Genomic DNA, 12,587 nt, shown 5'->3' on the forward strand with positions numbered 1-12,587 from the left:
TTTACACACATATAATATTCAAATAATGGAACTTAACAAAAAAAGGGGATACAGATGAATGTCCATTTTGTATCTGTGTATTCAAAGTGGTTAGGATACATATATAGTTACATTCTCTCAATGAATAGAGGGATTTGTTCTAATGGTGTTTGTAAATAGGATATCATGTCCACATCTTGTACAGCAATTAACCACTAGGAAGAATATATGTAATGTGTCAATTATTGAAACTGTCCTACCAATTTGGTTTGAAACTGTCTCATTGCTATTTGTTTCTCTATAAAATTATGGAAAAAAATCAGAATATGTCCAGAAATGTCTTCAGAATAATGACACGTTTGGAAGCTAAAGAAAACAAGGATGACTTTCAATGTGGGTTATGAACACTAATCATGAAGTACAGAACAATCTCATTTATCTTTTAGTAGTCTTTGAAACAGTCGGATTAGGGTCATGCATACAAGCAGCTCTTCATCTGATGTTAAACTAACAAGGGATAATTAGTCAAAGGAAAACAAGGCTTAGATGCAGAAAAGGGCAACAATCTTAAAATATCTGAATGGCTCTCATGTGCACTATTTATTCTGTGTACCTTTCAAGGGACAAGTATAAAAAAGTCCCTTTATAGATGAAGCTGAGAATACAAATCCATTCCTTCAAGAGATTGTACATGAATACATGAATAAGAATAAAAGAAGTCTTCAAGGGTTGAATACATGAGTGGACAATGATTTCCCAAAGAATTATGGGGGCCAACTAAACAGTGAATATGCCAATTCTCATTAGAAAGTGACAGGACTGTGTCCCTGCTTGCATACAAATCAATAAATTCACTCCTAAGTCATCCTTAGGCCTGCAGGCTGCAACTCAAAATGCCAAGGTGGGGGGAAGGGGAGGAAGAGTAGGACGAAGAGGAAAAGGAAGAAGAGGGGAGGAAGAGTAAAAGGAGGAAGAAAGAAGAACAATAGAGGAAGAAGAGGAGGAAGATTAAGACAATGATGACAATGACTTTTCAGACCTGGAGATTTGTTATGATTCAGGATCTAAAATATCCCCCCAAAGTCTCATGCATTTAGAAGTGGGGTTTTGGGTCATGGGGGTGCTATATTCTTTAGATCCACTCATGAGTTCATGTTGAATGTGCTAAGGTCTGGCTGGAAGAGGCAGGATACTTCCCTGTTTCCTGGCTGTGCGAGGTGGGCAGCTTTCCTCTGTCATTTTCTTCCACCATGTCATCTCTGCCTTGGAGCCAGCTGACCATGGACTGAAACTCTAAACCAGGAGCCAAACTGAACCAGTCTCCTTCCCCCCCCCCCATAATTTTATTGAGAAACAAATAGCAATGAGACAGTTTCAAACCAAATTGGTAGGACAGCTTCCATAATTAACACATTGCATACATTCTTCCTAGTGGTTAATTGCTGTACCAGTCTCCTTTAAGTTGTGAATGTCAAGTATTTTGTCCCAGTGATAAGAAAGCTGACTAATAAGGCATTGAAGCCAGGGCCTTTGCTCCTGGGCTTGAACTTGCAATCCTCCTTCAGCTTCCCACAGTGCTGGAATTACAGGAGTACAACCACCATATCCAACAGAGGTAGATGATTATTACCCAGGCAATTGTTACAGTGAAGGTGCTAGTGTGGCTTTCAAAACTTTTACCACTTAGCTATAGGGAAAGACAATAACATAGTACCCTATAATAAATTACAATAATGTATCCTTTGTAAATATAATATACATAGGTTCCAAGGTGACTTAGGTGATGAAATAAGTATGAGAATGAAAGCTTTACAAAGTGAACTGCATACAATTTAAAAGAGTAAAATTTATGATTTGTGAATTGTACTTTAAATTTTAAAAGGTTTAAAAAATGTTAAAAGGGGAGTTGCATGTTTATATATTTAGATCTTTTTAATTGGGAGATAAAATTGAGACACGAGCAAGAAACCTTCACTTAGCACAGCTTTTTTGAGGAGAATGTCAATGAACAAGTGAGTGGAATTCTTTTTCCTGTGTTTGGTTATTCTTATTAAGTTCTTGAGAAGCCAGTCAAGTTTTTTTGTTGTCCTGAGCAAACATGATTTTGGGGGCAGGAAACATTCTTACCTTGATAAGCTAAAAACATTTTGGTGAAGGGAGGCATCCTGACCAGGAAGTGTAGCACAGTGCCACTGTTGGAGTAGTGGGAACCATAGTGATAGGGCTGCACGGGAGGCATGGGGTCATCTTCCCTGGCTCCTTTGCGGTACTCCTCCTCCAAGTACTGAGGGATTCAGAATCAGAGAGAATTTATGACTGTGCATTTGATGCAATGCTGAAAAAATGCAGGTTTCCTCTTCTATCCTTCTCTATCACCCTTTTGATGCCATTCTCCATGGCTTCCCATGTTACTCGTGTCTGAGACTCCAGTGTTTAGGAGTCTTCTCTGAGGCCTGCACTTATTCTGCCCTGCACTCTGTCCTCACAAAACATTCCTGCTCTGCAGCCTCACTCAAAGCACTCCAGCTCATAATATCTAAGGTCATCAAGCACTCAAATAATGGGAGCTGTTCCAATCACCAGAAGCACCTGTGTTTTAAAAGACAGTTGCAGCACACAATGCTATGTTATTTAAAGAAACATTTCCCTAGAAGTGGAAATACAACAGAAGTGTAAAGATACTACATGTAAACAATATTAATATAATATTTTATGACTGTTTTACAGCATAGCTATATAAAAGATTAAAAGAATGTAGTGACTTTTATTATTCCTATCCTTCCATCATAAAGTAGGAAGTAAAGCTAAGATTTAACATCTGTCACTGTGCTCATCTTCCATGGCTTCTGTTTGGCTCTAATAACAACTTTCAATAGTGAATTCAGTAGTGAATTTTCAATAGCCACTTTTGACTCTCACTTACTGCCCTATTTTCAAACAACAACACAAAAGAATCAAACAATGTCAGTATAAGATTCTTTGAGAGATGTTTCCGGAACTATGAAATAAAAAAATAAGGTGGTACATATGATTAAATTGTTTTAGCTGCTTCTGCTTAACACTGTTGTGAAGAATGTTATGTGTGGCAAAAGAGAATTTTTTGAATTTCCAATAGAATTTCAATAATGTTATTTTCATAGAAACAAGACATTCATTTTGATTTAGTAAACTTAAAATATAGTAAATTTGTATTAATAAACCAATATAAATGTTCTGCATATAACTACTAAGGATTATGGTACATAAGATATGTGTTACTATTATTGTATAAATAGCAGGAGGGGATACAAACAGCAGGTCCTTGAAAGTCTTTGCGATTTTTAAAAGAAATATAATTACTATATATTTGCGTAAACAAATAATGTAATGTGTTATTAGTTTTCAGTTTATACCAAAAGGCTATTCTTTTAAATCTCTGAGGTGTTTTCAGAGAATTAAGGCAGAAAATAAATTTAATTTCATATCATTTCTAGTTATCTGTCAAAGTACAAGGAAATGAAAAATAGAAAAATCAATATTATAAGTTTAAGATTAAGAAGAGCACAAATCTATAAAACAAAACTCCATTTTTTTTATCAAAGTCTTAGTAGAAATTATAACTACCTTGTATGTGTCCACATAACGATCTTCTTTTTCTTTATACTGCACAGCAATAGGCTTAGAGAGGTTTCTATAAAGGAAGGATGACAGGAAAAAATAAAATCATTTGATACTGACAGGATGAAGCTACCTATGTCTGCATTCTGAGGAAATAAGTGATCAGCAAAATGTGTGGTCCTGACTTTAATGCTTGTAACACACTGATTTATAACTAACAGCCACCATTCAAAATTAAGATTTAATAAGCAGTTATGGTAGAATTTTCCCATAGACTTGCACCAACAGTAGGAATCCTGACTCAAGTAACCTGAACAAGAAGAGCTTCTCCCCCTACATATGCAGCTTCCTCTGGAATCACAACGGATGCTGCTTAGAGTGGCTGATTCCACTCAAGCCCTGAAAGTTCTTGTCCCCATTTTGTAGACTCTATATCTCCATCTAACAGTTAAAGGAAAATCTGGACAGAAATTATGATCATGAGAAGATGCTATTTAATTATTAGCCTACTTAGTAAAAACTGACGAAATAATACATACTTCAAATGAGAGTGTGTGTTTTGCTATCTAATTAGACAGTGATGCAAGGTTCTCACATGTGCATGTAAACATGCTGCCACTGCAGTTTACACTAAAGAACCCAAAACAGAGCCCAGGCGGTGGTTCATGACTGCAGTCCCAGCGACCTGGGAAACGATGCTGGGAGGACCACTTGTGCCCAGAAGTTCTACACCAGCCTGGGAACACAGCTAGACACTGTCTCAACAACAAGTAAAACCAAAGAAGTAGAAACAGTTTTATAGAATAGACATAGGGGCCGGGGAGATGGCTCAGTAGAATAAGTGCTTCCCTGACAAGCACAAGGGTCTGAGTTCAATCCCCGGTTCTGCCAAAAAAAAAAAAAAAAAAAAAGGATATAAATTCACATCTCAAAATAGGAAGACTTTGGCATATAATTTTTTATAAATGCTGTGAATAGTACTGCAGAATACAAATTATATTAATAGATGTGGCTGAAAAAGTAGAAATTACAGTTTAGCAAATTAAATACATAAAAAAATCAGTTTATCCTGTCCACAACATACATTTCCATAACATTATTTTAATGGCTGTGACATATAGCAATTTACTGAAACCTAGCGTTGGGCATGTAGGTAGGTTATTTCTAAATTTTAGATGCTTTTAGCAATGATGTGAAGACTACACTGACAGCTAAACCTTTACACACAGTGCCAGTAAGCAGACAAACATGAAACTTACATGAGAACATTTTGGTAGAGCACATATCTTACAGTATTTCCTAAGAAAAATCCCCAAAAACTGAATTGCTAAAGAGTATGCACATTTTAAGAGTTCTTTAAAAATATATCATTAAGTTGTCTTCCATAAAGACCATATCTTATTCATATCAAAAATGTATAGATGATGTTTAAATGTCTAACAGCAGTGTGTAGAATGCCTAAAACAGAAACTATGTGCCATTTGCTTTTTTTTAAATTGACAAATACATTCAATGGAAACTGATTTCTTATGAAATGCCTAAAACAAGGCCTATCTGAAGTAGGCAGTTATAATTAAAATGTTAATACACAAGTGGAATATTTGGAGTCAATTTTTCATTTATTTATTTATTTGGGTGCAGGGTCTCACTACGCAGCTCAGACCCGTAGTGATCCTCCTGTTTTCAGCCTCCCTAGTGCTGGGATTAAAGGCATATGCCACCATGCCCAGAATCCATTACAGGCTCAGTGTGTTGGGTGGTGGGGGTGGAGGGATGGGGAATGGGGGATAACATTGGTGGGTAGGGCTAGGGAGTGGGGTGGGGGTGGGGAGTGCTGGGAGTGGGGTGGGGTGGGGGTGGGGAGTGCTGTTACAGCAGTTGGCGCCCAGAATTAAATCCCCATGCCTGCACTTGCCTAAGCTGGTGCTTAGTCTGCTGAGCTATCTCACCAGCCTTGGAATCAATTTTTCTTTAAACTAAAGAAGAGAATGTCTGTCTGTCTCTGTCTGTCTGTCTGTCTGTCTGTCTGTCTGTCTGTCTGTCTTTTTTTCTTTCTTTCTTTCTCTTTCTTTGTATAGTTAGGACAGGATCTGATTCAGAGTGACCCTCCCGTTTTCAGCCTCCTAAGTGCTAGGATAACAGGTGTGTGCCACCACGCCCAGTCTCAATCCCTGTCTCAGTGTGTCCCGCAGGTGGGGCCAGCATGGCAACTGGAGATCAAGCCCCAGCCGCTGCACTCTGCCTAAGTGGGGGTTTTAGTCCTCTGAGCTATCAGGCCTGCCCTATGTTTTCAAAGTAAGAAAATAAAATATTCTCTTGTCAACCATGATTATTTGGTTACTATAAAATACATTTCATTCAGGAAAAGGAGAATGTTTGATTCTTTATTTCTCAAATCTCAAAGTAATAAACTCTAATCATAGTAACTTACCTTAAATAGGACCAATAAAATGGGCCTTTTATTTTTTATTTTTATTTTAGTATTTTAAATAGTAGGGTAAACCAATAGTAAAGATCTGAAATCCAAGAAGTACCTAATTTGAGATATTTTTAAACACTGTGTGCCAAAATTTCTAGGTTTCGAAGCATAATTTGGTTTTCAGACTTTTGGATTAAGAATACTGAACTGGTAAAGTCTATGCAAAGATTAGATCTGAAAACCTGTACTCTAGGTCCCAAGCATTTGGATAAGTGATACTCAACCTGTATGACTAAAAATTTATACATATTTTTATTTCAATGTGCTTCATGAACTAGTATCTTTTTTGTTTTTTTTTTTTTTGCTTTTCAGACTGTCCTATATTTGGTAGTATGAGCCATTTCAATTGGCTTCTGCGTCCTCTTGATAAGATTATATTTGTTTCCTTGTTCTCTGACACAAAATATATTAGGCTCATCTTATATGTTTTTTCTAATAAATTTATGAGAAAGGAGAGATAAGTAACTGCCATTTTAAAGCCCCCAGTGAAGTAAAGTGATCCAAGCAAGTATTAACAGTAGATAGCATCATTAGAAAAAGTTCAATGCCAGTTGGAATTCACAAATCCATCTAAGCAGCTCAGGGTGGGATCGCAGGGGCCCCTGTGGTGTCATATAAAGCTTACACAAGCATGTACAATATATTCTTGCCCACATAAAGTTGAACTTGAATTTAATCAAGTCTTTGGAACTAATTTCCATTTTTCTAGGAAATACAGAGGCTAGAGGAACAAATTGAATGACATTTTTTTCTTAACAAGTTAAGATCAACAGGAAATAAAATCTATATAATAAAAATTAAAGGCTATTTTAGATGTGTATTTTCTATAAATATACTAGAAATCTACAGACAACAATTAATGATTTATAAGACAACAAGAACTAGATTCAACCCAACGAATTATAAAAACATCTTTTTAAAAAATGTATTTTAGTACAGGAACTACAGGGCCTCATTACACAGATCAGACTTGGAGTGATCCTCCTATTTTCAGCCTCCCAAGTGCTGGGATTTCAGGTGTGTGCCACAATGCCCAGACTCAGTCGCTGTCTCAGCCTGCCCCGGGAGTGGGGCCAACACGGCACTCTGGGGATCGAACTCCGGCCCCTGCACCTGTCTAAGCAGGCGTTTTAGTCTGCTGAGCTGTTTGGTTGGCCCTAAAATCACATCTTTAAGATAATCAGGGAACATATAAAAATGAACTAGATATTAGATGAAATTATGGAATTTTCTTAGATGTGATAACAGCATCATAGCTATATAAGAAATGTTCTACTTTTAAAAAATCTTTTAAATTATTTATTTATTTATTTGGCACAGGGTGTTGCCACACAGCTCAAATGCATAGTGATCCTCCTGTCTCAGCCTCCCCAGCACTGGGATTACAGGTGCGTGCCACCAAGCCTGGTTTCATTGGCCAACACAGCATGCCTAGGGTTCTGGGGCCAGCATGGCATGTGGTACTGGGGATCAAACCCAAGTCCTTATACTTGTTAGGCAGGTGCTTAACTACTGAGCTATCTCTCCAGCCAGAAATGATCTATGTTTTAAAAAGAGACACAGATGTAAAACTCAGAAGGGATGCATTATAGTAAATTCTTTGAAATAAACAGGGAAGGACTTTTTTTTTTTTTCTGAGACAGGGTCTGCTATTTAGTGCAGGGTGGCCTTGAATTCGCTTATGTAGCCCAGGCTGACCTCAAACTCAAGGTGATACTCCTGCTTCAGCCTCCCAAGTGCTGGGATTATAGATATGTGCTACCATGTCTGGTGAGCAGGAAAAAAAAGATGATGCAAATTTTATGGGCATATGGAAGTTCATTATATAATCATTCCATTTTTTGGCATGCTTAAAATGTTTCATAACAAAAACTTCAATGATAAACTATGAAACCAAAGATGATGATGTCTTTACTTACCTATAAATTGATGGATCATTGAGGTCAAGTGTCTCACTAACATAGTCAGCAAGTATAAACGGGAATACTGGGTACTGCATGAGATCATTGAAGGATCGGCCAGCATGTTTATTTAAGTGAGTCAAATATTCAAAATTAGTGATTTGTCCAGTATACCACAGGTTTGTCAGAGCAGTAATGTTACCATATTCCAGAAGATTTGGGAGGTTATTTGTAAGAATACTATGGTACACATCATCACGAACCTAAAAGGGGAAAGAAATCCAGCTATTATTTTTGGAGTCACTGACACTTTTCTTCAGAGAATGATGATATTATAAATAGGTTATTAACCTCAAGTCTTCTAAGAAAATACTTTTGCCAAATGTAATTATAGTATCTGGTGGAGAACTGAGAGTCAAGGTAGGACTTTTCCTGAAGTTGTGCTCTTGGCTGCTGTGTTTTGCAACTGAAGAAATCTATAGCAAGATTATCCTATCTATAGTTTCTAAGGAAAACTTATGCACAAAAGTCACCTCTATATAGATACAAAAAAATCAATGAAGAAAAAAAAGAATTTTCTTCTAGATAAATGTGTTACGGTGTAGTAGAAAGAGCATATCTTCTGTATTGGAAGACTTAACTAGATAAGGACAGACTTGGTCTGTGTTCCTACTAACCCTTTATGCTACAGTTCTAGCTATAATAATGGGGTAATAGTTATCTTATATGAATTAAAGGGCTGGGGATATAGCTCAGTGGCACAGTGCTTGCCTGGCAAGCACAAGGTCCTGAGTTCAATTCTCGGTACCTAAAAAAAAATTAAATTAAATATCCCATGTAAAAACTTAAATTTACACTGTCAGTTGAAAAAAAATATAAACTCTCTTCTAGATATTAACAAAAGTTTTCTCACAAAAAAGAGGACTGATTCTTCTAAAGTAATTATGTAACTGGTAATAAATGAACAAAAGAAGACAAGTTTTTGCTAAAAACAGACTTGAAACACTCATCTTAAATGTGTATATGCTCAGGCACAGTACAGAGTCACACACAGGTGTGGACAGTGAAAGACAGGACTAAAAGAAAATTACAAGAATGAGAAAATTAAGCTGTGGTTATGGAACAAGTTTAATAACCCAAACCTGTAGCCAAAATCTGAAGGCTACCAAATACTGAAGCTAAGGTAAACACAATAGATTATTTATTTATTTATTTATTTATTTATTTATTTATTTATTTATTGTACCAGGGATTGAACTCAAGGCCTTGTGCTTGACAAGTAAGCACTTATTCCACTGAGCTATCTCCCTGGCCCGCGAATAGAATTTACGATAGACTATGTATCAAACTCTGGAAGGAAAAGGAAGCATTATTCACTCATTCAACAAGTACTTACTGAACACTTACATACCAGTCATGTTCCTGGTACTGATTATATAGCACTTAACAAAGCCAAATCTGGATATTCTATTGGGAGATCCAGACAATGCTGGATGCTAACCAGTCTTATGGAGAAAAACAACTAGAAAAGGAGATATGGATGGCTAGGGGCCACAGGACTATGTTTGTTTGTTTTTGGACTATATTTTTCATAGTCAGGCTCAGGAAGATAGTGCAAGTATTATCTAGAAGATAGTGCAAGATATTATCTAGACAGGTCTGAAGAGAAGACATGATCAGGGAACTTGAAAAAGTGAGGAAGTGAGTCGCTAGATTTCTAAGGGGAAAGGCATTTCAAAAAGCAGAAAGTGCAGACTCTAAAGTATCAGTATGTCTGACATAATTTAAAAAAAGAAAATTGCCATGGCTGGAACAGAAGAAGTGAGGGAGAGAATGGTAAAAGACGAAGTTAGAGAGGAAAAGAACAAGGTACCTAGGGTTTTATCCCGCCATTGTAATGGTTTTGGCCTTAACTGCGTGACATAAGAAGTGACTGGAGGGTTTTGAGCAAAACAGCATGATCCACATTCACTTGTGTTGCACTGAAACAGTGCAAGGGGCATGTATGTAAGCAGTGGGAGGCCAGCTAGGAAATGATTTAGGCAGGAGATGAGAGTAGCTCCGATAGGATGGTGGGAGCCATCAGATTCATAAGTGTTGCAACCAACGCTTATGAATTTCTTTAATTTCTTCATATGTCCAGGAAAATGATGCTGGTTCTAACTCTCCCTGAAGGCTCTGCATTCGGATGGAGTATGTGTGCAGATAAAAGAAATGAAATGGACTAGGTTTAGAGAAATCTCATGGTTTTGGGCCTGGGCATCAGTAAGATGAAGTTGTTTCTTGAGATGGAGAACTAGGAGATTTGGCAGGGATGGTGGGGAGACAAGGTCTAGTTTTGTATGTGTTACTTTTGAGAAGCCAAATAGCAAACTTCCAAAATGAAGATGCCAATTGAGGAGCTAGCATTCAGGGGAAAGGTTTGGTATAAAGTTATAAGATGTTATGATACAGATGGCATTTTAAAAACACAAGAGTATGAGCGAGAGCTCTAAGGAATGTTGCTTCAGAGGCCCATGGGAGAGATGGACAAATAATAGAAGAACTGAGAGAAAGTAGTAACCAAAAAGAACAGACAAGGCAAGTTCTTATAGAGAAGCAGTTTAATCAGCAGTAGCAAGTGCTGCTGATAGGAATAAGGAGCATGGAATATGGCCACAGATAGGGCTTCACAATACGGACGCCTGGTGGCCCTGGTGGTAAGGAGATAGCATTCTATGAGCCCTTCAAGAGTTGTGGGCAGGAACCCAAGGCAGCATGTACAACTTTCCCTGAGAAGCTTTCTATGAAAGAAGTAGAGAAGTTTTAACTGAAGGGATAGGGTGTGTGTCTGTGTGTACATACATGTTGTCAAAGATGGACTCTACTAGAGCACCAGGCAAGTTCAAAATTATCTGGTGCACTCCAAATAATTAGAATTATTTGGTTCAGATTTTGGCGGAATCCAAATGTAGCACAATTATGGTAGCTGAAAATGAATCTTCACACAACCAAATGGTTGTTAGGAGTAAAAAGGCTATTTTTATTTTATTTCTAAGGCAGTGAATTAAAGTTTAAGTAAAACACCTTCATATAATAAACAGAATTACACTTGTTACATAATCAAGCAATATATATGTACATACATACTACATATATCATGTTGAATTTACCTTAGTATTATCAAATGCTAACAGGAGGGTTCTACCATTTGTTAAAAAGATTTCTACAGCATTATCTCGCAGTTGCCACCAACGCTTATGAACTTCTTTAATTTCTTCATATGTCCAGGAAAATGATGCTGGTTCTAACTCTCCCTGAAGGCTCTAAAACAAAGGAAATAGATAAAAGCACTTGCTTTATATCAAATGTAAATATTTTAATTTTAGATTTTTAAAAAATATCCAAATGAAACAAAAAAACAAGCCATTCTTTTGTTGGCAAAATGGTGGTAAGATTACTTGAAAACCTCCCCAGTATAAAACATTTTGAATATTAGGTGAAATCTAGCAATAAAAAAATTAAGACTTTTTGGGGGCCAGTTTTAGGTTTATAGAAAACTGAACAGCTATTACAGACAGTTCCTATGTATTATGTCCCCTTGTCCATCATACTCAGTTTCCCTATTATTATTATTATTATTATTATTTTAATATATTTAGTACAAGGTCTACAGGGTCTCACTATACAGATTGGATTCGTAGTGATCCTCCTGTTTTCTGTCTCCCAAGTGCTGGGATTTCAGGCATGCTACCATGCCCAGTCTCATTTGCCCTTCTCAGCACACCCCGGGGATGGCACCTGCCTAAGTAGGCGCTTTAGTCTGCTGAGCTATCTGGCTGGCCCAGTTTCCCAATTATTAATTTCTTGCATTTGGTGTTGACTATTTGTTATACTTGAGGAACCAATGTTGAGATATATTATTATACAGTTTTTGAGACGGTCTCTCTCTAATCTATTAGAGACTTATGATCTTCCTGCCTTAGCTTGATATATTATCTTTTACCTAAAATTCCCAGTTTATTTTAGGATTCATACTTGGTGTTGTGCATTCTGTGGGTTTTGAAAAATGTATAATGATATGTATCCTCCTGTTATAATATCATACAAAATAGTTTTACTGGCCCTAAACCCTCTGTACTTTACCTATTCATCTCTCCCTCCTCCAAACCCTTGGCAATCACTGATCTCTTCCTTGTCTCTATAGCATTAATTTGTGAGAATGTCCTATTCGTACTCAAGGTAACCTCTTCAGGTTAGCTTCATTTGCTAAGCAAATCTTTTACATGCAATGTGGATCTTGTAGGGGCCAGGGAGATGTCTCAGTGGAATAAGCGCTTCCCTGGCAAGCACAAGGGCCTGAGTTCAATTCCCGGTTCTGAAAAAAAAAATGTGGATCTTGCAAGCAAATAAGGGAAATAAAATCCCAGAGTGAAAAAGAAAGAGGAATTTGCCGGGTAGGTAGATGTTCAAGAAGAAGAGGGTTGTGAATGAAAGCAAGAGACAGGAAAAGGAATATTGTGGGAGGGTCCTGCTTCAAGGTTATATATGGTGAGATTTTTGTACTTATGTGCAAACATGAGAAGTATAGAATTCTTTATCCTATTTTTAAAATACAATCTAATTTTTAAATGTTTTTTTATCATATTATG

The 12,587-nt window shown here is 37.0% G+C and overlaps 1 protein-coding gene across 1 annotated transcript in view; it reads right to left on the reverse strand.

The window, feature by feature from the left end:
- Lyst (lysosomal trafficking regulator) overlaps positions 1-12,587 on the reverse strand; it is a 289,805-nt gene that overhangs the window by 57,724 nt on the left and 219,494 nt on the right. The window contains exons 37-40 of the mRNA XM_023700860.1: positions 11,109-11,261; positions 7,975-8,219; positions 3,583-3,649; positions 2,107-2,263 (exon numbers count right to left, since the gene is read on the reverse strand). Of these exons, the coding sequence (XP_023556628.1) occupies positions 2,107-2,263; positions 3,583-3,649; positions 7,975-8,219; positions 11,109-11,261 (622 nt within the window). The remainder of the gene's footprint in view (positions 1-2,106; positions 2,264-3,582; positions 3,650-7,974; positions 8,220-11,108; positions 11,262-12,587) is intronic.

The sequence above is a fragment of the Octodon degus genome, unplaced genomic scaffold (assembly GCF_000260255.1).
Source record: "Octodon degus isolate 3935 unplaced genomic scaffold, OctDeg1.0 scaffold00127, whole genome shotgun sequence".
NCBI lineage: Eukaryota > Metazoa > Chordata > Mammalia > Rodentia > Octodontidae > Octodon > Octodon degus.